This window comes from Oncorhynchus kisutch, linkage group LG11, assembly GCF_002021735.2.
Source record: "Oncorhynchus kisutch isolate 150728-3 linkage group LG11, Okis_V2, whole genome shotgun sequence".
Classification (NCBI taxonomy): Eukaryota; Metazoa; Chordata; class Actinopteri; order Salmoniformes; family Salmonidae; genus Oncorhynchus; species Oncorhynchus kisutch.
In genome coordinates, this window is record NC_034184.2 from 34,498,004 (window position 1) to 34,523,196 (window position 25,193).

A 25,193-nucleotide genomic window follows, 5' to 3' on the forward strand; every position below is an offset into this window, starting at 1 on the left:
AACAGCCCCACCTTGGCGATGTGTCCGTCTGCCTTCCAACTGAACTGAGGAGACATGAAGCATTCTGGTGGCTGTGACATCACTTCCTCTTGCCTCAGAGGTCATTGGCATTGCGGGGGTATCCTGTGTCTAGACTTCCTGCCATTTTGTTTGGTGCCGGTGGGTTGTGTAACAGCATCATGGAGCACACAGATGTTTACCTAACTGACTGTATCCATCATAGGGTAGAAACAGCTTACGTGGCATGATATGACAAAGTCAATGGCAGCTCAATGACTTCATAAACAAATTAGAGAACAGATCAGAGGCACATCTATGTAAACACACACTATGTCATGTTTATGACATGAAGGCTTAATGTCAAGCTGTACCATCATGTATAATGGCACCCTGATAATAATGAAACACAACATGACCACGGCAGTTTGCGTTTTTATTTCATGTCTGTCCTGTTAAAGTAGGGTCTCTTATTCCTGATCCTTCGCAAACAGATAATAAAAACATACATTTAGAAAAATATACATTGATATTAGAACTGAAGACTTAAAATTCTGTGTTTATTCAAATATACATTTTGCATATTAGAATCTATAAAAAGTCAGAAAGGTTTGTTTCGAGCTGGGATTTCTGAGGTGAAAAGGACTTGTATCTGACCGAACAAATCGGCAGATATTTCCAAACCCCTTAAAGCTTATTTACATTCAGCGAGGATGTGTGAATACTTTATGAATTCCAAATTGACCCCTATCCCCTAGGTACTCCTGAAGACCTGAAAGTCTTGGATAGATGTAAGCATATATAGTGAAAACTCCACACAGCCAATCAGAAGGAACGTAATACTGGTACTTTCATTCTTTCAGATCTACAGGAGTGCCTATGGTATAGGGGTTAACTTGGAATTCAGCAGGGGACATTCTTCCTGTAAGAATAGTTGAAGAAAAGGGTCAAGGGGAGGTATATATGAAAATAACAGTTTCTCTCCTGCTCTACTTCATCCCTCTCTCTCAGGCCATCATGTCCCCCTAGTCTGGTAGAGAAAAGCAGAAGTTGTAACATACTCCTGCTGCAAATGCTACAGTACTAAAACCTTGCCGTTAGTTCTGTCCAGTTGTATAAGGAGGTACTAAATTTTAGAGGAGAGAGGAGTTTTTGGAGGTGTTAAAGACTATCCCTCGATCCCCACTCCAGAGTTAGGCTGCATGTCACCAAGCGAAAGCAACTGCCTTTAAATTCAGAAAGACAACGAGACAGTTCAAAACAACTGTTTGTCCCGCAGGACCTCAAAGTTCTACCAAAGTTCACATGCAACACTTTCTATCAACAGTTTCACGTGCTTTGTCCTTCATTGACATCACATACAGTACAACATCCCTTGCCTCCCACATTATTCGCAAACATCCTTGTAATGTTCCAAAAACAACTCTGTCCAAACTCGCAAAGTTCCTTTCAATCCGCTCAATATCCCCCTATCATACGTAAGGCATCCTTCGCGTGGTCATGAAGTTCTAAATTCTCCGTCTTTCTGCAAAATTCACTAAAGGTTACGACAATCCTTTATCCAAAGGCTTCAGGTTCCGTTCAGTTCCTCTCGATCTGGTCGATGTCCAGCTCTCCCCCCAGCTGGTAGATGTCCGTCTCTGTCCCACACTCACTCTTCCAGAGGGGGTGTCCCTCTCCCATTCTCTCCCCCCCTTCCCTGCATGGGGACCAGGGCCTAGAGTCCAGGCTACACGCAGAGTCACTGTCCAGCTCCTCATAGGAAGAGTCATCCTCCTCCTCATCCACTTCCTGTTGAGTGTCAGCACCTAGGTCAGGTGCACAGGTGAAGTAAGATTCCGATTGGCTCAAGCTCCTGGAGGAGGGTGGGGGCATGTTTGATTGACAGCTGTCCGGACCAGAGAACCCAGGGCAGCTCAAGCTGTGGAAAGTCTGGAGTTTCTGTTTGAGAGAAGAAATAAGAGGGAAAGAAAGGGAGATTTTGATTGGTATAACACAACACATTTACAGTATCGTTGTCTTACTGTTCAATCTTGATTCAGGTCACGCAACCTAACTTAATTAACCCGTCAGTAATACTCTGTGAGAGTTGTTCAGAGAAACCTGAGAGCTAGGTCTTTATGGCATGTGGGTGTGTGACTCGTGCTTCACTGGTGGAGCTGAACTCGCCCTCCCACTAGGGAGCTAGTTTTGTTAATGTTCTGTTTAGTCTGTTCACAGTCAGAGGAAACACAGTGGAAAGACAACATGGTGAGATCAGTTGCAAACCACAAAGGTATCCTCTTCCTCCCAACCCCATGTCTCTCCCTGTCCTGCTGCACTGAGGGGATGAAGCACAAAAACACACCAGGCAAAACGGCAAGCTTTCCTGAAGACTTATAATGTTATAATATATCTCATAATATATGATTCCTCCTCCTTGTTTGGCTTGACCTAGCTTCTTGAACTGCACTGGCCAACTCACACACCCATCATCAAGTTGACACTTATGAATAATTGTGTGTTGGACAAAAGGGAAAATGTATAGTGTGTGTGTGTGTGTCCGTGCATGCTCTAATGAGCACCCAGCAAATGGACATCATAAGCCCTCAGGAGAGGAGAGATTACTCTGGAGCAGCTCTGGGTTTACTTAGGTGTGATCTCTCCTTTCAGAGACCAGAGACGTGTGTGTACGACAAACACACTGCCCATGCAAGGTGTGTAAATCAGGCTATTTGGGTGACAACTACATGTATGCTTAAGAGAGTGCGTGTGTTTACTAACGAGAGAGAGAAAGCGAGAGAGAGAGAAAGCGCAAGAGAGGGCTAGTTAGACTGGCAGTGTCTGAATAGCAATATTTGCATTCTAAACAGTAGGCTTTTTGGTTATGCAAAAAATGCAACGTTTTATAGTATAACGTGCAATTTAAAAAAAAATGTGTATGCTTTAAATGCCAGGATGTCATACTCATTTCGACTTTTCATCTAATAGAATTCACTGCACACTATTGAGGAAGAGAATCGTATTTTCACAGCCATGTGTGTTTGACAACAGCCGATAATCAGAATAGGGACGCGCTCTACAAAAACGAACAAATGGCGAGGAACAAGCCATTCATTCCCTCAACCTTACAATAGAGCCAGAGCAGAGGCATCCCAGCAGTGAAAGGGTGAAGCGTCCCTCTCTCCCAGTAGCAGATGTTGAAGGCATGGAGGTGAATAGAGATGAGCGTGTTTCTATAGCCCACGGCACACATGATGGACAACTCTAATGTTCCTCAAATCCCTCATTCACTTCTTCCTGTTACAATGGACTGGTAGAGACTTTAACCAAATGCTTTTACAAAACGTACATATTTTGGGTTGGGGCTCCCAAATACACTACGTTATGAGAGAAATCAAATAAAAATTATAAAGTGCTGGGTTTATATAACTTTAATGTTTACTATCTTTGGCAATGTCAGCTTTACATTCTGTGGCTAAAACATGCACAAAGCTAACATTTAGACACATTCTGGTACACCAATAATATATCAGGTGACCACTGAAGGCCAATGCTTTGCTGTAGTCACCTCAATGGAGTGGAAAGGGGATTTTTGAGGGCCTCTCCCTCTTTCTTCAACCCTTGTAGTACCCCCTTCTAATTATATCACACAGAGGAGAGGGGGAATGAGGGAGAGGCAGAAAGGGAGGGGGTGGTATTCTCTACAATATGCTTCCTATTAAATCATATTGGGCTAAGACCAGGATTTGGGGAAAGGGGTTTTAATAATCTGCAGTTTACCCACCTTTTGTTTTCTAGAGCACCCGCCTTTTCCCCACATGTTGTTGAGTTACAGCCTGAATTGAACATTTATTACATTTATATTTTGTGTTACTGGCCTACACACAATACCCCATAATGTCAAAGTGGAATTATGTTTTTAGAAACTTACAAATTAATGAAAAATGAATAGCAACCCTTTGTTATGGCAAGCCTAAATAAATTCAGGAGCACAATTTAGCTTCACAAGTCACATAATAAGTTGCATGGACTCTGTGTGCAATAATAGTGTTAAATGATTTTTGAATGACAACCTAATTTCTGTACCCCACACATACAGATAATTGTAAGGTCCCTCAGTTGAGCAGTGAATCTCAAACACAGAGACAAGGGAGGTTTTCCAATGCGTAGCAAAGGTCACCTATTGGTAGATGGGTAAAAATACAAAAAGCAGACATTGAATATCCCTTAGAGCATGGTGAAGTTATTAATTACACTTTGGATGGTGTATCAACACACCCAGGCACTACAAAGATACAGCCGTCCTTTCTAACTCAATTGTCAGAGAGGAAGGAAACCACTCAGGGATTTCACCATGACGCCAAAGGTGACTTTAAAACAGTTACAGAGTTTGATGGCTGTGATAGGAAAAAACTGAGGATGGATCAACAACAATGTAGTTACTCCACAATACTAACCTAAATGCCAGAGTGAAAAGGAGGCCTGTACAGAACAAGGCACTAATGTAAAACTGCAACAAACGTGGCAAAGAAATTACATTTATGTCCTGAATACAAAGCGTTATGTTTGGGGCAAAGCCAACACAACACTTCCCTGAGTACCGCTCTTCATATATTCAAGCATGGTGGTGGCTGCATCATGTTATGGGTATACTTATCATTGGCAAGGATTAGGGAGTTTTTAATGATACAAGAACCTGGAATATAGCTAAGCACAGGCAAAATCCTAGAGGAAAACCTGGTTCAGTATGCTTTCCTACAGACACTGGGAATCTAATTCACAATAACTTAAAACAAGGCCAAATAATACACTGTTGCTTACCAAGACGACACAGGAGGGGAAAAAAATGGAGCTTTACCCATTACTGGCAGGCAGACGGACAGAGACTAGTACAAGTCTAACATATTTACCTGCGTGTATGTGGGTGTGTGTTTGTGTCACAGTTTGCTGCCATAGCAGGGCCCCATGCCACCACACCAACCCAACCACTTAGGTATTCCCACAGCCCCACAGGGGCTGCAGCTCAGCTATGCTCACCATGCCTGTCATCCCAGGAATGGAGAGGGGAGAAGTGACCCGTCACTTCACGAGCCTAAACCAGGGCCAATGAGAAGATATTAATTCACGAGACTCCGCTCTGCTAGCCCTCCACCAGCAGGGGAGATTTAGGGAGAAATAAATAACCCCTCTCTCTACACTGCAATTTCTCTTGCCCCCAGAGACGTATGCACACTCGAACAAACTGCAAATGCATCCAACAATTTGTAGAGTCACAAGCTTGAAGTAATCATTGCGTGCTAGGAATATGGAAATACTGACTACTTAAATACACATATGTGAATTTGTCCCAATACTTTTGGTCCCCTAAAATGGGGGGACTATGTACGAAACGTGATTTCTAAACGGTTCAAATCAAGGTTTATTTATCACATGCGCCGAATACAGACAGGTGTAGACCTTACAGTGAAATGCTTACTTACAGGCTCTAACCAACAGTGCAAAAATGGTATTAGGTGAACAATAGGTAGGTAAAAAAATAAAAACAACTAAAAAGACAGTGAAAAATAACAGTAGCGAGGATATATACAGTAGTGAGGTTATATACAGTAGTGAGGCTATATACAGTAGTGAGGTTATAACAGTAGTGAGGTTATATACAGTAGTGAGGTTATATACAGTAGTGAGGCTATATACAGTAGTGAGGTTATATACAGTAGTGAGGGTTATAACAGTAGCGAGGCTATAACAGTAGCGAGGCTATATACAGGCACTGGTTAGTCAGGCTGGGGGGGGGGGCCCGGCACACAATGCAAATAGTCCGGGTAGCCATTTGATGACCTTTTCAGGAAACCTATGGCTTGGGGGTAAAAACTGTTGCGAAGCCTTTTCGTCCTAGACTTGGCACTCCGGTACCGTTTGCCATGCGATAGTAGAGACTGTATGACTGGGGTGGCTGGGGTCTTTGACAATTTTCAGGGTCTTCCTCTGACACCGCCTGGTTTAGAGGTCCTGGATGGAAGGCAGCTTACTGGGCCGTATGCACTACACTGTGTAGTGCCTTGCGGTCGGAGGCCGAGCAATTGCCGTACCAGGCAGTGATGCAACCAGTCAGGCAGGATCCTCTCAATATTGCAGCTGTGGAAGTTTTTGAGGATCTGAGGACCCATGCCAAATATTTCGTTTCCTGAGGGGGAATAGGCTTTGTCGTGCCCTCTTCACGACTGTCTTGGTGTGTTTGGACCATTCTAGTTTGTTGATGTTGTCACCAAGGTACTTGAAGCTCTCGACCTGCTCTACTACAGCCCCGTCGATGAGAATGGGAGCGTGCTCGGTCCTCCTTTTCCTGTATTCCACAATCATCTCCTTAGTCTTGGTTACGTTGAGGGATAGGTTGTTGTTCTGGCACCACCCAGCCAGGTCTCTGACCTCCTCACTATAGGCTGTCTCGTCGCTGTCGGTGATCAAGCCTACCACTGTTGTGTCGTCTGCAAACTTAATGATGGTGTTGGAGTCGTGCCTGGCCATGCAGTTGTGGGTGAACAGGGAGTACAGGAGGGGACTGAGCACACACCCATGATGGGCTCCAGTGTTGAGGTTTCAGTGTGGCAGATGTGTTGCTACCTACCCTCACCACCTGGGGGCGGCCCGTCAGGAAGTCCAGGATCCAGTTGCAGAGGGATGTGTTTAGTCCCAGGATCCTTAGCTTAGTGATGAGCTTTGAGGGTACAACGGTGTTGATCGCTGAGCTGCAGTCAATGAATAGCATTCTCACTTAGGTGTTCCTTTTGTCCAGGTGGGAAAGGGCAGTGTGGCGTGCAATAGAGATTGTGTCATCTGTGGATCTGTTTGGGCGGTATGCAAATTGAAGTAGGTCTAGGGTTTCTGGGATAACGGTGTTGATGTGAGCCATTACCATCCTTTCAAATCACTTCATGGCTACAGACGTGAGTGCTACGTGTCTGTAGTCATTTAGGCAGGATGCCTTCGTGTTCTTGGGCACAGGGACTATGGTGGTCTGCTTGAAACATGTTGGTTCAATAAGGGACATGTTGAAAATGTCAGTGAAGATAGCTGCATGCCTCAGTGTTACTTGCCTCGAAGCGAGCATAGAGGTGATTTAGCTCGTCTGGTAGGCTCGTGTCACTGGGCAGTTCGCGGCTGTGCTTCCCTTTGTAGTTTGTAATAGCTTGCAAGCCCTGCCACATAAGACGAGCGTCGGAGCCGGTGTAGAATGATTCAATCTTAGCCCTGTATTGACGCTTTGCCTGTTTGATGGTTCGTCGGAGGGCATAGCAGAATTTCTTATAAGCTTCCGGATTAGAGTCCCGCACCTTGAAAGCGGCAGCTCTACCCTTTAGCTCAGTGCGAATGTTGCCTGTAATCCATGGCTTCAGTTTGGGGTATGTACGTACATTCACTGTGGGGACGACGTCCTCGATGCACTTATTGATAAAGCCAGTGACTTATGTGGTGTACTCCTCAATGCCATCGGAGGAATCCCGGAACATGTTCCAGTCTGTGATAGCAAAACAGTCCTGTAGTTTAGCATCTGCTTCACCTGACCACTTCTTTATAGACAGAGTCACTGGTGCTTCCTACTTAACTTTTTGCTTCTAAGCAGAAGGATAGAGGAGGATATAATTGTGGTCGGATTTACCAAATGGAGAGTGAAGGAGAGCTTTGTACGTGTCTCTGTGTGTGGAGTACAGGTGATCTTGATTTTTTCCCCCGCTCTGGTTGCACATTTAACATGTTGATAGAAATTAGGTAGAACTGATTTAAGTTCCCCTGCATTAAAGTCTCCGGCCATTAGGCGCCCCGCCTCTGGGTCAGTGGTTTCCTGTTTGCTTATTTCCTTTTACAGCTGACTGAGTGCGGTCTTAGTGCCAGCATCCGTCTATGGTGGTAAATAAACAGCCACGGAAAGTATAGCTGAAAACTCTAAGCAAATAGTGTGGTCTGCATTTTATCACCAGAGACTCTACTACGAGCAAAATCTAGAGACTTCCTTAGATTGCGTGCACCAACTGTTGTTTACAAATATGCACAGACCCCCCCCCCCCCCACCTTACCGGAGTGTGCTGTTCTATCTTGCCGGTGCAGCGTATATCCCGCTAGCTGAATATCCATGTCATCATTCAGCCACGATTCCGTGAAACATAAGATATTACCGTTTTTGATGTCCCGTTGGTAGGATATTTGTGATTGGACAATAAATTAGACAAGGTACAATGCGAGTAATATTGATGGTAACGGCATCTTTCACACTCGCCTTCTGCGGATCCCCGCTCTGTGTCCTCTGGACCTGCGTTATCTTCCTCTTGCAAATAACTGGGATGTCGGCCTTGTCGGGTGTTCGGAGAATGTCCTGTGCGTCCTGCTTGTTGAAGAAAAAAAATCTTTGTCTAATCCGAGGTGAGTGATCGCTGTCCTGATATCCAGAAGCTCTTTTTTTGCCGTAAGATACGGTTGCAGAAACATTATGTACAAAAAAAAACTAATACACAATTGGTTGGGCGCCCGTAAAACTGCTACCATTTCTTCCGGCGCCATTTCACCCGATATGGAAGAAAAACACCCTCAAATTAAAGTTGAGTCTTCATTTTAACATCATAATCATTGTATAATTTCAAATCCAAAAGCCGGTACAACAATCTGTCCTGTCCCAATACTTTTGGAGCTCACTATAGTTAGATCCCCAAATTCAGCTTGTAAATGGCTACAGGGAGAATGGTTGAAATGATAAACACAGTTCAGTGTGGGGAGTGGTTTTAAACACCACACACACTTGCTGAATAACAGAAACCTTTTATTCTCACTGTAGCCAAACACTATTGTTCCTGTAGATGTTGTCTCTTGGCAGAGGCCACAGGAGCACTGCTAGGCAAACATGGTAGCTACAACAAAACCTTGTTCCATTTTTAGTAGACGCTCTTATCCAGAGTGATTTACAGGAGAAATTAGGGTTAAGTGCCTTGCTCAAGGGGACATAGATTTTTCACCTAGTCAGCTCGGGGATTTGATGTTTTTCTGTTGCTCATTTGAAAAATTTGATTTCAGTCTTGGAGGTGTGTTTCCTGACTGATTCAGTTTTTGGTTAATTATGTTTGTTTCCCATGAGACACTGTGGACACTAAAACCTATTTAATCTAAGATAACTCAAGAAATCTAATTCATTTTGACGTTTTGGCCGAGGATGTTTTAGTAGCACAATTTTACATCTGAGGTGTTTGGTACAGTATTTCGCAAGTAAAAAAAATGTGCAATACCTTGTCTTAAGTAAACAGTCGGAAATGCTGTTTACACTCTCACAAGCCACACAAGAGTCGTTAGAAGGTAAGAAGTTATTTTACATAGAATATTATAGGAAACACCAGGACATAGTGTCTATTATAAACTCACATAGTTGCTGTCACAAACTCCAAACTCCACAGTTGTCACTGACTCGTTGGATATTCATTTCCCACTGAGCAAACCAAATCAAATGTATTTACAAAGACCTTTTTTTTTTTACATCAGCAAACAATCTGTACTTACAGTATTTGTTTTTATCAGGTTTTTGCTTGGTGGACCATATTTGTTTGACATTTGTCAATAAAACTCATAAAAGCAGCTGTTTATGTCAATTTGTTGTGCTGAAAAGAAAATGGTAAAACACTTCAATGTGATGCTAAATGTGAGCGCAGAGCAAGCAAATTAATGATAGTGAATTTCAGCTTTTTCACTGTGCGAAGCATGGGACCAATGGAGTTACCAATCCATGGGAGACCTAGGCTATTGTGTAATAGTCCGGACACCTCACACCTAGTTTCTCTACACAGTCGTGTGTGGTTATTCACTGGGTTAATTATCCTAAGGTGAGGCCTAATTCACACGTGAAGAAGCATTCACATCTAATTCTCACCTTCAGGACATATGCATACACACCCATAGTGATTGAAGATGGATTTCGCCTTTTGAATCACTTTCACATGTGAAAACAGACTGAGAGAATCACATTCTCATGCAATTATGCTCGTTAAAGTCTAATCGGATTTGCTCTCCACACTAACAAGTCAAATGTCAATAAACTTGAACAGAGTGAAATGGTAAATTAACATCTCAATTAACATAAAATAAAATGATTCCCCCACCAATCCTACTTGGATTAGAGAGGACAGAATTCCAGCAACAATTCGTAAAATCTCACCTGTTGTCTCGCCCTGACCATGGTTTGCTTTGTATGGTTTCTATGTTTTGTTTGGTCAGGGTGTGATCTGAGTGGGCATTCTATGTTGTATGTCTAGTTTGTCTGTTTCTGTGTTTGGCCTGATATGGTTCTCAGAGGCAGGTGTCAGTCATTGTCTCTAATTGGGAACCATATTTAGGTAGCCTGTTTTGTCATTGTGGGTTGTGGGTGCTTGTCTATGTTATGTTGCTTGTTAGCACAGTGGTTCATTAGCGTCACGGTTGTTTTGTAGTGTTCAGTTTTTCCATTAAAATGACGAACACTTACCACGCTGCATCTTGGTCCGATCCTTACTCCTCTTCAGACGAAGAGGAGGGAATCTGCCGTGACACCTGTTCCCAACATTCCCTCCTTTCTAGTAATTCTCTCTAGATGCCAGGCAGAACACAGATTGAACCAGCCTTAAATTTCCATCTTGACATTTCCTTTTCCAACCAGCAGTTAATACTCCTCATCTGTCCTCATCCGAAGACCAAAGTTTAAGTTTTAAATTTTATTCACCACGTGCATAATAGGTGTAAAGTGAAATTCTTACCTTGAGAGCTCTTTCCCAACAATGCAATTTTAATAATACCATAGATAATATAATTAAAAACACAACTACAATGTGTGTTAAAGAAACACAAGAATGCGAGTATATACACATCAGTGCCAGTACCTTATTCAATGTGCAGGGGTAATGGAGTGGTTTAGGTGGTTTTACACATACAAAGTGACTGGTAGTAGGAGATACTAAATGGTGATATATACAGTGAACTAAAATATAAACACAAAATGTAAAGTGTTGGTCCCATGCTGAAATAAAACATCCCAGAAATGTTCCATATGCACAAAAAGCTTCTCTAAAATTGTTTACATCCCTGTCAGTGAGCATTTCTCCTTTGCCAATATAATCCATCCACCTGCACCTGACAGTGTGGCATGTCAAGAAGATGATTAAACAGCATGATCATTACACGGGTTTAACTTGTGCTTGTGACAAAAGGCCACTCTAAAATGTGAAGTTTTGTCACACAACACAACGTCTCAGGTTTTGAGGGAGATTGCAATTTGCATGCTGACTGCAGGCATGTCGCCCAGAGATGTTGCCTGAGAATTTAATGTTAATTTCTCTATCATAAGCCATGTCGTTTTAGAATATTTGCCAGTACGTCCAACCGGCCTCACAACCACAGACCGGGAGCATGAAAAACAGTCTGTCTCAGGTGGCTGGAGTCTTTTCTGGCCTTTCTCAGATACCGCCTGGCATGTTCGTCCTGGATGGCTGGGAGCTCACCCCAAGAGATGTGCTGGACCGTCCCCACTGCCCGCTGTAGGGCCTTCCAGTTCCGAGCGGTGCACTTGCCATACCAGAAATTGATACAACCAGTCAGTATGAGCTCAATGGGGCAGCTGTGCAAGTTCCTGAAGATCTGAGTGGCCATGCCAAATCCTTTCAGCCTTCAAGACTGTTCTGGTGTGAAAGGACCATGTTAAATCATCAGTGATGTGTACACCGAGGAACTTGAAGCTCTTGACCCTCTCCACTGCGGCCCTGTCGATGTGGACGGGGGTGTGCACCCCCCCTGTTTTCTGTAGTCCACGATCAGCTCCTTGGTCTTGCTGAAGTTGAGGAAGAGGTTGTTGTCCCGGCACCACACTACCAGTCCTCTGACCTCCTCCCTGTAGGCTGTCTCATCGCTGTTGGTGATCAGGCCTACCACCTTCGTGTAGTCAGCAAACTTGATGATGGATTTGGAGTTGTGTGTGGGGGGCCCCCGTGTTGAGGGTCAGCATGGCGGAGGTGTTGTCGCCTACTTTATCCACCTGGGGTCGGCCCATCAAGAAGTCCAGGATTCAGTTGCAGAGGGAGGTGTTCAGTCCCAGGGTCCCGAGTTTGGTGATGAGCTTGGAGGGCACTATGGTGTTGACTGCTGAGCTGTAATTGATTAACAACTTTCTCACATAGGTATTCCTCTTGTCCAGGTGGGAGAGGGCAGTGTGGAGTGCAATTGAGATTGCATTGTCTGTAGATCTGTTGGGGCGGAATGCAAATTGGAGTTGCTCTTAGGGTGTCTGGAATGATGAGACGTGGGGATTACAGAGAGGTTGAAAATGACGTGAAGATGCCTGCCAACTGGTCAGTGCATGCTCTGAGAATGCACCATGGAATACCGTTAGTTTCCTCAGCCGTAGCCTCGGTGTTGGCTGAGATAGCCCTGTGTGTGGTAGCCCTGTCCTTTAGTTTAGCGTGTACCTCTGTGTTAATCCAGGACTTTTGATTGGGGAAGCAGCTGTGGGGACAACGTCGGCGATGCATTTCCTGATGAAGCCCAAAGCGGAGGTGGTTAGCTCATCGATGCTATCGGCGGAGCCCCGAAACATATTCCAGTCAGCGCTAGCAAAACAGTCCTGTAACATAGCCTTCAATTCAGAGGACCATTTCTCTATAGAGTATGTCACAGGTACTTCCTGTTTGTGCATTTGTTAGTAGACAGGAAGCGCACCCTTTTGCGTCTGGCAAACCCCTCACCCCTAAGCCGGCATTACAGAAGTTCCAAAGCAATAATCAGTACAAATATAACCATATTCATAGTTTCATACATACACTGCGGTTATATTGAGCTACCGTACATTTGCAGTGCTATATACAGACCGTTTCTGCTTGTGTATCACTATTGCAGCCAAGTTTATAGTACTGAGTCAGACTCAATACCTTACCTAAGCCATGCTATACTTAACAGGACTGAGATTGATCAAGAGTGCCTGAGTTTGGCTGTGTGCATCTGTGACAATGTGTGTGCGTGTGTGTGTGTGTGTCAGTGTGATTTCGTGACCTACAGTATTCTGTGCTGTGAGAGAGTAAATTGGTAAGTGCAGATCTGGTTTCATGCGTGTGTGATGGCTGAAACTACTGCACAAACCCGCACCACCTGATCTCATCAGTCCTCCTCACACAGTGCTAAAGCGCAGTCGAGCAATCCCAACCACAAACAAAAACGGAATAATAAAAAACTAGCCTCCATTCATTATTGGTACTATCCATGAGAAAATAATAGCCTGTGAGCCATTGGGCATTCCAGAGAGCAGAGGTAACTGGTGCGGATAACGAAAATGCCCTTGGTTTTAGTGGCTGGCATGGACACAGGAAACATGCTAGGCTCCATTACTGAACACTTGTTGATCCAACCCTGGCAGGGTTGAGGAGGAAGGAGAGGCACAAAGTAATGATATCAGCTAGCTACATCAGTGTTTACACTGTGCTAGTCCTGGAGGAGCCCTATATGTGCTGGATTTAATTCCAAACTGTGCTATCTCAGCACATTCTCAAGGGAGATGCCTTCTTCAGAGGGATAGAGCTAAGTGAGCCAGTGTGGTGTCACTGTAGGAAAGTTAAGAGTGGGACTGCATATAGTGCTGTATCATCATAATTGGCTGCATTCACCATCTGATTCATGTACAAATTTAGACTGTATCCATGATCCTATCCATCCATTCTACATGAAGCCATCATGTAGTAATCTCAGAGCAGTTCCACGACTTCCTCTGGCACTCCACAAGCACAAACAAGCCTCCTCCAGGCCAGGCATAATGTGATCCAGCTAAAAATAAAAACCTGTGTGACTAAATAGCCTGATCATTAATCAAATCTCCCTCCCCCACAGTCAACCACTGGAGGGAGGGATAGAGTGATGAAGGGAGGGAGGAAGAGGGAAATTGACTGTGCGGGTTCAACATTTGCATCGTGTGTTTACCCAACAGAATCAATGAAATGATAACCGGAGCCAAGTGTGCTAGAGCATGGCAGTGCGAAGCATGACCAAACACAAGGAATGCTCCTTAGTTAACGGCATTTTCCAAAGGGGAGACTTGAAAACAATTACCCTCCACACTACAAACCATCGACCCAGAAAAACTTAATACAGCCTGATTTAATCCCCCAGATCAGACACAAAGAAGGAAGCCAAATTATGTTTGAAGAGCTCTTGAACGTTCCCCACCTCTGAACAGAAGTATTCCTTTGTTGGTCATTTTGTTTGGCCTGGTCTAACCTTATGTATTCAGGTTATTAAAGGTATTAAGGAGTTTAAAGACTTGGATGAAAGTTGAGCTATATATATATTTTTTCTTTTATAGTACACAAAACTTGAGTTAAGGTGTCTTAATACAAACGGCTGCTCTCATCAGTGGGTGCATCACCCCCACCCCCTCCGAACTGCCGGCAGGGTGATGCCCCCGCCCCCTTCCCAAAGGGATTTCCCAAGGACGGGAAGAACCAATGGACACCCGGGCGGGCATGGAAGCAAGCGCACACACAGTCATCAGGACCAGCACACATGCTGTATACAACTTGATTTATTTAGGTTATGTTCTATGGCCTTCAAACTCATCTCTGGACCTCGGAGCCAGTTCCACTGCGTTGTTTCACTGTTCCCCTCTAATCAGGGACTGATTTAGACCTGGGACACAAGGTTGGGTGCAATTAATTATCAGGTAGAACAAGAAAACCAGTAGGCTCCGGACCTCGTAGGGTAAGAGTTGAATACCCCTGTTCTACGGTTTACATGTGTTCTGATAGTGTCCCAGAGACCATCTAGTCCATTGTCATAGTCTTGAAGGCTGCTCGTTCCATATTCCAAGAAGTCCTTTAATCAAGTGTCCATTCTGAAACACTGAGGTTTACACATTTTCCAATTCCTAAGTATTGTCCGTTTGACTGATAGTTGGGTCAGAGTAATGATGCATAGTGTGGTTCTAGGTTGGATCTTACCCTACTCCCTAGTAGGTACACTACAGGAAACAGTGGGAAACATACATTCAAGATTTCAGACAACATATCAACTAACTCAGTCCAGAATCTTTTGACAGCTGGATATTTGCAGATGCATTAGTGTACCGACCTCACCACAGCCATCCCAACAAGTCTGAAAGGCTTTGTTTCATGTTTTTCAACTTGTGTGGTGTGATATATGCCCTTCGTAAGATCTTCATTTGATCTACTCTTAATCAAGATGAGAAAATACCGATTAAGCTCTGTGAAATGTCTTAGTCATCATAAGATAATCAGATTCCACTAATATGGTTTGATCTAAAGTTGCCTTTCAGTAATTTGGCATTGCCAGACACTCTTGGCAGACTATTGAAGGGTGTGTGTGTGTCCACGGTTACTAACCTGGGTCATCTTGGCCAGGTCCAGGGAGGGTCGTGGTTCCTGAGCATCCTCTGGTCTCCTGCGCTTCATACCGATCTTCTTATCGTTCAGGACGCAGGGCTGGGACTTGCTCCGCGACAGCCCCCCAGTCCTCCCTGCTGTCTGCCCAGCACGTCTCCCAAGCTGTGGGTTGCAGTCCGGTGAGCTGGCCCCCTCTCTGGGTTGGTCTGGCAGGCTGATCTGCTCATGGGACAAGGAGAGGGGCCTGAGAGAGTGGTGGTAGGAGGGGGAGGTAGGGGAGGCAGTGAACAGGGGGTGAAGAGGCAGGTGCTGGTTGAAGCAGGGAAGCTCCAGGGTGCCTTCTGTGGGGTTGTTGGAGCGGGATGGCAGGCTGAAACTGGAGCTCCGCTGGATGGCAGGAAAATGAACCCCCCCACCACCTCCTATTCCACTTCCTCCAGAGCAGCGCTGTACACTCCCCCCGCTGTGGCACCTCCTCTTCTCCACCGCCGTCCACACTCGCGACCCCTGGGGTCTCCATGACGACTTGCAGCTCCCAAACGCTTCGGAGAAGGACAGTGAGAGTGAGCGGCACTGGCGCTTGCTAGGGGGCGCCGTGGCGGCTGAGGTGGAGGTGGCGAGGGCCATGGACTGGGTGGCTGCCAGCTTGGCATCGCCCAGGTTGAGGTCTCGAATTAGGCTGGTGATGGCGGTGGCGGTGCCCACCTCACGGCCCCAGACCCGGCTACTCCGCTGACACTCATCGGGCAGAACGTCCCACAGGCTCTCCAGACTGGCGCCGGACTGGCAGGGGGTCCCTGGCTGGACGGCACAGCCTCTGCGCAGGTCTAGCCACCTGTCTGCCTCTGGAACACAAGGACACACAATAAATACATGAACACACACACGTTATGTTATGTTTTATACTTTATATATCATCTAATTTGACATAATGTCATTTTGAAGTGGGAATATAAATCAGGACATAACAAATGGGAAGCTTGTATCAGGGGCCTAATTTGAAATCAATACTATGTTCCTCCTATATTACTTCTCCCCCTCTGGCAACATAAGCTACTATTTGCCATCTCATGGAGTTTTGGAAATCCCACTTTATCTCCTCTACAGAGGCTATGTCAAGATAAAGTACAGCTTTAAGTGAAACAATAAACGACAGGGAAAGCAGGGCAAAGCTTCCAGGGTGAGGTTCAATGTGCATCTTCTTCCCGTATGCGAGTTGGGCTTCGCGTTAGGATGACCAACCCAGTAAATAATCACACGTGCATGCACATGCACACTTAGACAGTAAGCAATAGACAGTAAGCAGTAGCAACTCTTGGTTAGTTAGACAGTAAAGTGTATCCTGGTGAGTATCGCCACATCTGTAGGAACTCTAATAGAGAGAGATGGAGCACATCACTCAAGGTCTAGATTCTCAGTAAAGGTGGTTTAAGACAGGATAGTAAAAAACAGCTAGCTATAGACAGGGGATTGGTTCAACCCAAGCTGCACTTCTTGACAGTACATTATCTGAAACAGAGCTGCTAGCTCTAGATCAACAGTTGAATTATGGCTGGCAGGGAAATAGTCTGAGCTTATTGGTTTTACAAGATTCTACAAGCAACCTGGCAGCCTCTACTAGACATGTACATGTCAAATGACAACATACGTCATGAATTAATCACATTTTTTATATAGCACTACAGTTGTCACAGAATGCTTAGTTAACAAAAATTGGCACGAGGAGGCCTAAGGGCAACAGTGGCACGGTGGTGTTTGGCCAAAAACAGTACCAGTCACATAACAAACACTGACTTTCAGGTCTATGAACCGGACAATGTTGTGCCACTTGTTTTACTGTTGATGGGGGTTTCTCCAACTGAAAAGTTAAGTGAAGACAAGTTTAGACTGAAGGAGAACTTCCAAAAGTCCTCTGACTGGGGAATGTGTCTTAGTCCGGGTGGGTGGCTTCCTCCAACAAGGACAGAAATGCAGCCTGACTTGATTGGTTTAAATTCAGACAGAACTTGACAAATGAATATGCCAACATTATTCATCACAGGCACAAAGGAAGAATATGACAGTCCAGTGGGCAAAACACCACACTGGTTCTGGCTAATGTAGCCGCTACTGATCTCAAAGCTAGCACAGATCTCTGTTGATTCCCAATTGGCAACCAGGGGCTCATCTCTGTCCAAATCCATCCCTTCAAATGCTTCTCTCCATTTTTGCCCTCTCTTTGGTGGGCGGAAGTCTTTGTTTCAGTCCCAAAGAACAATGGACGGGGGCTACGACATGACCTGACAAGAATGTCAAAAATACAAAATGACAATAGGAGAAAGCATCTAAAAGAAATAACCTCGCCCAGTGGAAAAATGTGTTCTGCAAAGGACTGCAATCCCAGCAAAGGCCATTTAACAGCATACAATGTCTTATGTCAGCTGTAACAGATACAGTATCTACAGTACCCCTCTCCGGTACATGGGACAGATGACGGGGCTGTCCAAAGGAACGCTTATTTACAGTAGCTTGTCTTTTAACATGGGGGTGGGGGGGTAAGGAGTGTGATATTCGCTGAGCCAAGGAAATCATTGACAAAGGCCACACAACACTCCATTACTTTTGAGTCCAATGAGTGCAGTGCACAGCTCATTGTGAAGGCAGGTGCACACTGGGCATGAGAGGGAGGCGAGAGACAGATGGTAAAAGAGAGAAGTGAGACAGAAAGAGAGTGACAGAAGGGGATCAGCAGAAATAGTTAAAAGGGGAGGGGAGGTTATAACAAGACATAAAGCTGGTGAACAACACAAAGAAAATGAAAATAAAGCCTGATACAAGACGGTAAGAAACGTAAAATGGTGAGGATAACAGAGCAAAGGCCTTAGTCTGAGGGATGGATGCACTCACCCACAGTGCCACAGGAGAAGAGGGTAGTCCCTCTGCTCATGGTGCCGCGCTTACGCTGTCGATGGACAGATGGAGGGAAACAGACAGAGGACATGGCTTAGACTAGGCTCATTTATCAGACTCTAAACATGTCCATACATAACTCTCCAAGCATCTCACACACACACACACACACACACACACACACACACACACACACACACACACACACACACACACACACACACACACACACAATCCCTGTTTGTCCTAGAACGTACAGAACAATTCAGAAAGGAGAACAAACAGGGTGGTGCAGTCAAGCTCATAGAGAAATGGGGCAAAGGGAGTCATTAACATCGCTGGGAGACACCTTAGGTTCAACGTCACAACAAAACAGTGTCATGACAGCACTACTAGACACCTTACAGTACACACTGGGGGCTATAAAGAGGTACAACTACCCACATGGGCTTAATTTCAGTTGAAGCCTTTTCACCCAAATTGCTTGATTTGAAAAGCAGCCCTTGTATGTCATCGACTGCTGAGGTAGAATAATATACCATTTATTGAGAAGGGCCAACCTAGAGATCATATAATTGAATTTAAGACCTTGATGGCGAGCACCCTGCCAAAAAATACAATAGGATGTATTGTAGAGAAGCCAACAGAGAGCCCAAGTCTCATGTTTCCAAGGTCAGTTGAGAGAGAGACGCACCTGTAAGGTACTTGTTACAGTGCTTTAGTTATAGGTCTAGCAGAGTTTTACTCACCAGCAGCAATTCAGTGTCTTTGGACCTTACATCATCGACACCCTTCTTCTTTTCCAGTGTTTTTGAGAATATGATCACCATGGTAGGGTGCAGCTCTGATCCAGTCCATTCCAGTGCAGGAGAAGGCCATGGGAAGCCATCTTAGTTGAGGGTGGAGGGGAGACAGTCTTTTGGGCAGGTTGGATGGGCAGATGACCACCTTCCATCGGCAGAATGTCCTCGGGTGTTAGGGGAGCGTCTCTCACTCTTCAGCCATCCCTGTGCAACAACAGACAGAAAGAGAGATGTGGTGAGCACACACACATACAGTTGAAGTTGGAAGTTTACATACACCTTAGCAAAATACCGTTTTTCACAATTGCTTTTCAAAATTTCCTGGCATAGGTCAGTTAGGATCAACACTTTATTTTAAGAATGTGAAATGTTAGAATAATAGTAGAGAGAATGATTTATTTCAGCTTTAATTTCTTTCATCACATTCCCATTGGGTCAGAAGTTTACATACACTCAATTAATATTTGGTAGCATTGCCTTTAAATTGTTTCACTTGGGTCAAACGTTTCAGATATTCTTACACAAGCTTGCCACAATAAGTTGGGTGAATTTTGTCCCATTCCTCCTGACAGAGCTGGTGTTCCTGAGTCAGGTTTGTAGGCCTCCTTGCTCGCACACACTTTTTCAGTTTAGCCCACACATTTTCGATAGGATTGAGGTCAGGGCTTTGTGATGGCCACTCCAATACCTTGACTTTGTTGTCCTTAAGCCATTTTGACACAACTTTGGAAGTATGGGGTCATTGTCCATTTGGAAGACCCATTTGCGACCAAGCTTTAACTTCCTGACTGATGTCTTGAGATGTTGCTTCAATATACCCACATTTTCCTCCCTCATGATGCCATCTATTTTGTGAAGTGCAGTCCCTCCTGCAGCAAAGCACTCCCACAACATGATTCTGCCACCCCCGTGCTTCACGGTCGGGATGTTCTTCGGCTTGCAAGCCTCCCCCTTTTTCCTCCAAACATAACGATGGTCATTATGGCCAAACAGATATATTTTTGTTTCACGAGACAAGAGGACATTTCTCCAAAAAGTACGGTCTTTGTCCCCATGTGCAGTTGCAAACCGTAGTCTAGCTTTTTTATGGCAGTTTTGGAGTAGTAGCTTCTTTCTTGCTGAGCAGCCTTTCAGGTTATGTCGATATAAGACTTGTTTTACTGTAGATATAGATACTTTTTGTACCCGTTTCCTCCAGCATCTTCACAAGGTTCTTTGCTGTTGTTCTGGGATTGATTTGCACTTTTCGCACCAAAGTACGTTCATCTCTAGGAGACAGAATGCGTCTCCTTCCTGAGCGGTAGAACGGCTGTGTGGTCCCATGGTGTTTATATTTGCATACTATTGTTTGTACAGATGAACGTGGTACCTTCAGGCATTTGGAAATTGCTCCCAAGGATGAAGCAGACTTGTGGAGGTCTTGGCTGATTTCTTTTGATTTTCCCATGATGTCAAGCAAAAAGGCACTGAATTTGAAGGTAAGCCTTGAAATAGGTACACCTCCAATTGACTCAAATGATGTCAATTAGCCTCAGAAGCTTCTAAATCCATGACATTATTTTCTGGAATTGTCCAAGCTGTTTAAAGGCACAGTCAACTTAGTGCATGTAAACGTCTGACCCACTGGAATTGTGATACGGTCAATTCTAAGTGAAATAATCTGTCTGTAAACAATTGTTGGAAAAATTACTTGTTTCATGCACAAAGTAGATGTCCTAACTGACTTGCTAAAACTATAGTTTGTTAACAAGTGGTTGAAAAATTTGTTTTAATGACTCCAACCTAAGTGTATGTAAACTTCCGACTTCAACTGTATGCATTCGGAAAGTATTCAGACCCCTTGACTTTTTCCACATTTTGTTACGTTACTGACTTATTCTAAAATGTATTCAATTATCCCCCCCCCTCATCAATCTACAAACAATACCCCATAATGACAAAGCAAAAACCGTTTTTTAGAACTTTTTGCAAATGTAAATAACAATTTGTTTTTAATTGACTTGCCTAGTTAAATAAAGGTTAAATAAATGTTTTTATAAAAAATGTTTTCAGGTCTCTCCAGAGATGTTTGATTGGGTTAAAGTCCGGGCTCTGGCTGGGCCACTCAAGGACATTCAGAGACTTGTCCCGAAGCCACTCCTGCGTTGTCTTGGCTGTGTGTTTAGGGTTTGTGACATTTTTATACATTTGCAAAATTGTCTGAAAACCTGTTTTCACTTTGTCATTATGGAGTATTGTGTTTTGCAACACTTTGTTTTTGCATTATTTAAACCAAATTGAACATGTTTCATTATTTATTTGAGACTAAATTGATTTTATTGAGTTAAAATAAAAGTGTTCCTTGTTCATTCAGTATTGTTGTAATTGTCATTATTACAAATATATATATAAATAAATCGGCTGATTAATCGGTATCTGCTTTTTTTGGTCCTCCAATATTCGGTATCGGTATTGGCGTTGAAAAATAATAATCGGCCGACCTCTAGAAGCGAGCCTACCAGACGAGCTAAATGCCTTTTATGCTCGCTTCGACGCAAACAACACTGAAGCATGCACAAGACTGTGTGATAACGCTCTCGGTAGCCGATGTGAGCAAGACCTTTAAACAGGTCAACATTCACAAAGCCTCAGGGCCAGACGGATTACCAGGATGTGTACTCAAAGCATGCGCAGACCAACTGGCAAGTGTCTTCACTGACATTTTCAACCTCTCCCTAACCGAGTCTGTAATGCCTACATGTTTTAACTTCTTCGATATAGGGGGCGCTCTTTTAATTTTTGGATAAAAAAACTTTTTGTCACGAAAAGATGCCCGACTATGCATATCAAATCAAATCAAATTTATTTATATAGCCCTTCGTACATCAGCTGATATCTCAAAGTGCTGTACAGAAACCCAGCCTAAAACCCCAAACAGCAAGCAATGCAGGTGTACCAACGTGAGTGCTATGGTATAATTGACTAAATGGTATAATTGATTAAATGGTATAATTGGTATAATAATATAACACGTTGGTATAATTGACAGCTTTGGAAAGAAAACACTCTGACGTTTTCAAAACTGCAAAGATATTATCTGTGAGTGCCACAGAACTGATGCTACAGGCGAAACCAAGATGACATTTCAAACAGGAAATGTCCCAGATTTTGAAGGCGCTGTGTTCCAAAGTCTCCTTATATGGCTGTGAATGCGCCAGGAATGAGCCTACACTTTCCGTCGTTTCCCCAAGGTGTCTGCAGCATTGTGACGTATTTGTAGGCATATCATTGGAAGATTGACCATAAGAGACTACATTACCAGGTGCCCTCTTGGTGTCCTGAGAATTATTGCGTAATCTCCAGCTGCGTGCATTTTTCCATTTGGTTCAGAGGAGAAACCAAACTGCCACGAATGATTTATCATCGAAGAGATATGTGAAAAACACCTTGAGGATTGATTCTAAACAACGTTTGCCATGTTTCTGTCGATATTATGGAGTTAATTTTGAAAAAAGCTAGGCGTTGTAATGACTGAATTTTCGTATTTTTTTCTTAGCCAGACGTGATGAACAAAACGGAGCGATTTCTCCTACACAAATAATCTTTTTGGAAAAACTGAACATTTGCTATCTAACTGAGTCTCCTCATTGAAAACATCCAAAGTTCTTCAAAGGTAAATTATTTTATTTGAATGCTTTTCTTGTTTTTGTGAAAATGTTGCCTGCTGAATGCTAGGCTTAATGCTATGCTAGCTATCAATACCCTTACACAAATGCTTGTGTAGCTATGGTTGAAAAGCATATTTTGAAAATCTGAGATGACAGTGTTGTTAACAAAAGGCTAAGCTTGTGAGCCAATATATTTATTTCATTTCATTTGCGATTTTCATGCATTTCATTTGCGATTTTCATGAATAGTTAACGTTGCGTTATGGTAATGAGCTTGAGGCTATGATTACGCTCCCGGATATGGGATTGCTCGACGCAAGAAGTTAAGAAGACCACCATAGTTCCTGTGCCCAAGGAAGGGAAGGTAACCTGCCTAAATTATTACCGCCCCATAGCACTCACGTTGGTAGCAATGAAGTGCTTTGTAAAGCTGGTCAAGGTTCACATCAACAGCATCCTCCTGGATACCCTAGACCCACTCCAATTTGCATACCGCCCCAACAGTTCAGATGACGCAATCTCAATCACACACCATACTGCCCTTTTTCACCTGGACAAAAGGAACACCTATGGGAGAATGCTGTTCATTGACTATAGGTCAGCGTTCAACACCGTATTGCCCAAAAAGCTATATCACTAAGCTAAGGATCCTGGGACTAAACACCTCCCTCTGCAACTGGATCCTGGACTTCCTGACGGGCCGCCCCTAGGTGGTAAGGGTAGGCAACAACACGTCTGTCACGCTGATCCTGAACACTGGGGCCCCTCAGGGGTGTGTACTTGGTCCCCTCCTGTACTCCCTGTTCACCCATGACTGCGTGACCAAACATGACTCCAACACCATCATTAAGTTTGCTGGCGAGAGTGGTAGGCCTGATCACCAACAATGATGAGACAGCCTATAGGGAGGAGGTCAGAGAACTGGCAGTGTGGTGCCAGAACAACAACCTCTCCCTCAATGTGAGCAAGACAAAGGAGCTGATCGTGGACTACAGGAGAAGGCGGCTGAACAGGCCCCCATTAACATCACCGGGGCTATAGTGGAGCGGGTCGAGAGTTTCAAGTTCCTTGGTGTCCACATCACCAACAAACTATCATCGTCCAAACACACCAAGACAGTCGTGAAGAGGGCATGACAAAACCTTTTCCCCCTCAGGAGAATGAACAGATTTGGCATGAGTCCCCAGATCCTCAAAAAGTTATTCAGCTGCACCATTGAGAGCATCCTGACCAGTTGCATCCCCACATGGTATGGCAACTGCTCGGCATCTGACCGTAAGGCTCTACAGAGGGTAGTGCGTACGGCCCAGTACATCACTCGGGCAAAGCTTCCTGCTATCTAGGCGGTGTCAGAGGAAAGCCCATAAAATTGCCAAAGAATCCAGTCACCCAAGTCATAGACTGTCCCCCCCCCCATTTGTTTTGTACACTGCTGCTACTCGTTGTTTATTATCTATGCATAGTCAATCCATCCCTACCTACATGTACAAATTACCTCAACTAACCTGTACCCCCGCACACTAACTCGGTACCAGTACACCCTGTATAGCCTCGTTATTTTTATGTTATTGTGTTACTTTTTATTATTTTTGTATTTTATTTTATTTTTTACTTTAGTTTATTTGGTCAATATTTTCTTAACTCTTCTTGAACATCACTGTTGGTTAGGGGCCTAAGTAAGTAAGGTTTATGGTAAGGTTTACACTTGTTGTATTCGGCGCATGTGACAAATAAAGTTTGACTTGATTTTGATTTGACGTGGGCACACGTGTGTTGAGCACGCCAAGCTCGACCTTTTTCTATCAAACCACAACAGTGTGTCCCCAGGGGCAGGGCGAGGAGGACAGCAGGATTGCTCATAATGTGTGTCTGTTTGGCAGGCAGCAGGGCCCTGATAGAGACGGGCCTAAACACATACAGCACACTGGGCTTGGACACCACATACAGAGCACACCACAGGCTCACTCTGTAGTATGGACTGAGTCCTCCTCTACAAAATGTTTAACTCACAACACTAGGGAGCTAATCCAAAACAGTATAGTTGAATCCCCCAGACAGACAGAGCTTGGCTTTATCAAGAATAGCAATCACTGCAGTGACCTTGGGGTTGTCCCGACCACACGCTGTAAAACAGCTGATTAGAGAGGGCCAGGCCTGTTCCTCCAATCAACAGCCTATTGTCTACTTTCAGATTCTACTGTGGGCCAACAGACACAGCTACCACAGCCTTCAGAGCTCCTCAGCTAACCCCATGACCACTCTGGGTTATCCATAAGATATGTTAGAGAGAAAATGTAAGGGTTGATAATTAAAAAAATTATGGGGCCAGTTGGAGAGGATAGAAAGTACTGGACGGTGAGATTGCATTGATACACTACATGACAAAGAAAGGGGTATTGTGCTTGCCAACTGTGGGGTAACAAAGGAGGTGACATAAGGAGGGCTTCACGGGTCCCAGAGGCTGTCTTCCACCCACAGGGGCCAAAGAGACCAAT

At 44.2% G+C, this 25,193-nt stretch overlaps 1 protein-coding gene across 2 annotated transcripts in view; it reads right to left on the bottom strand.

Moving 5' to 3' along the window:
* Positions 1 to 414: 414 nt before the first annotated feature.
* LOC109899740 (protein FAM53B) overlaps positions 415 to 25,193 on the bottom strand; it is a 43,842-nt gene continuing 19,063 nt past the window's right edge. Inside the window, exons 2-6 of one of the 2 annotated variants that reach the window (XM_020495220.2) lie at positions 18,998 to 19,255; positions 18,246 to 18,300; positions 15,360 to 16,204; positions 10,475 to 10,575; positions 415 to 1,938 (exon numbers count right to left, since the gene is read on the bottom strand). In XM_020495220.2, the coding sequence (XP_020350809.1) occupies positions 10,498 to 10,575; positions 15,360 to 16,204; positions 18,246 to 18,300; positions 18,998 to 19,078 (1,059 nt within the window). In that variant the 5' untranslated portion in view covers positions 19,079 to 19,255 and the 3' untranslated portion in view covers positions 415 to 1,938; positions 10,475 to 10,497. The remainder of the gene's footprint in view (positions 1,939 to 10,474; positions 10,576 to 15,359; positions 16,205 to 18,245; positions 18,301 to 18,997; positions 19,256 to 25,193) is intronic. The other variant, XM_020495219.2, reaches the window with a different exon arrangement.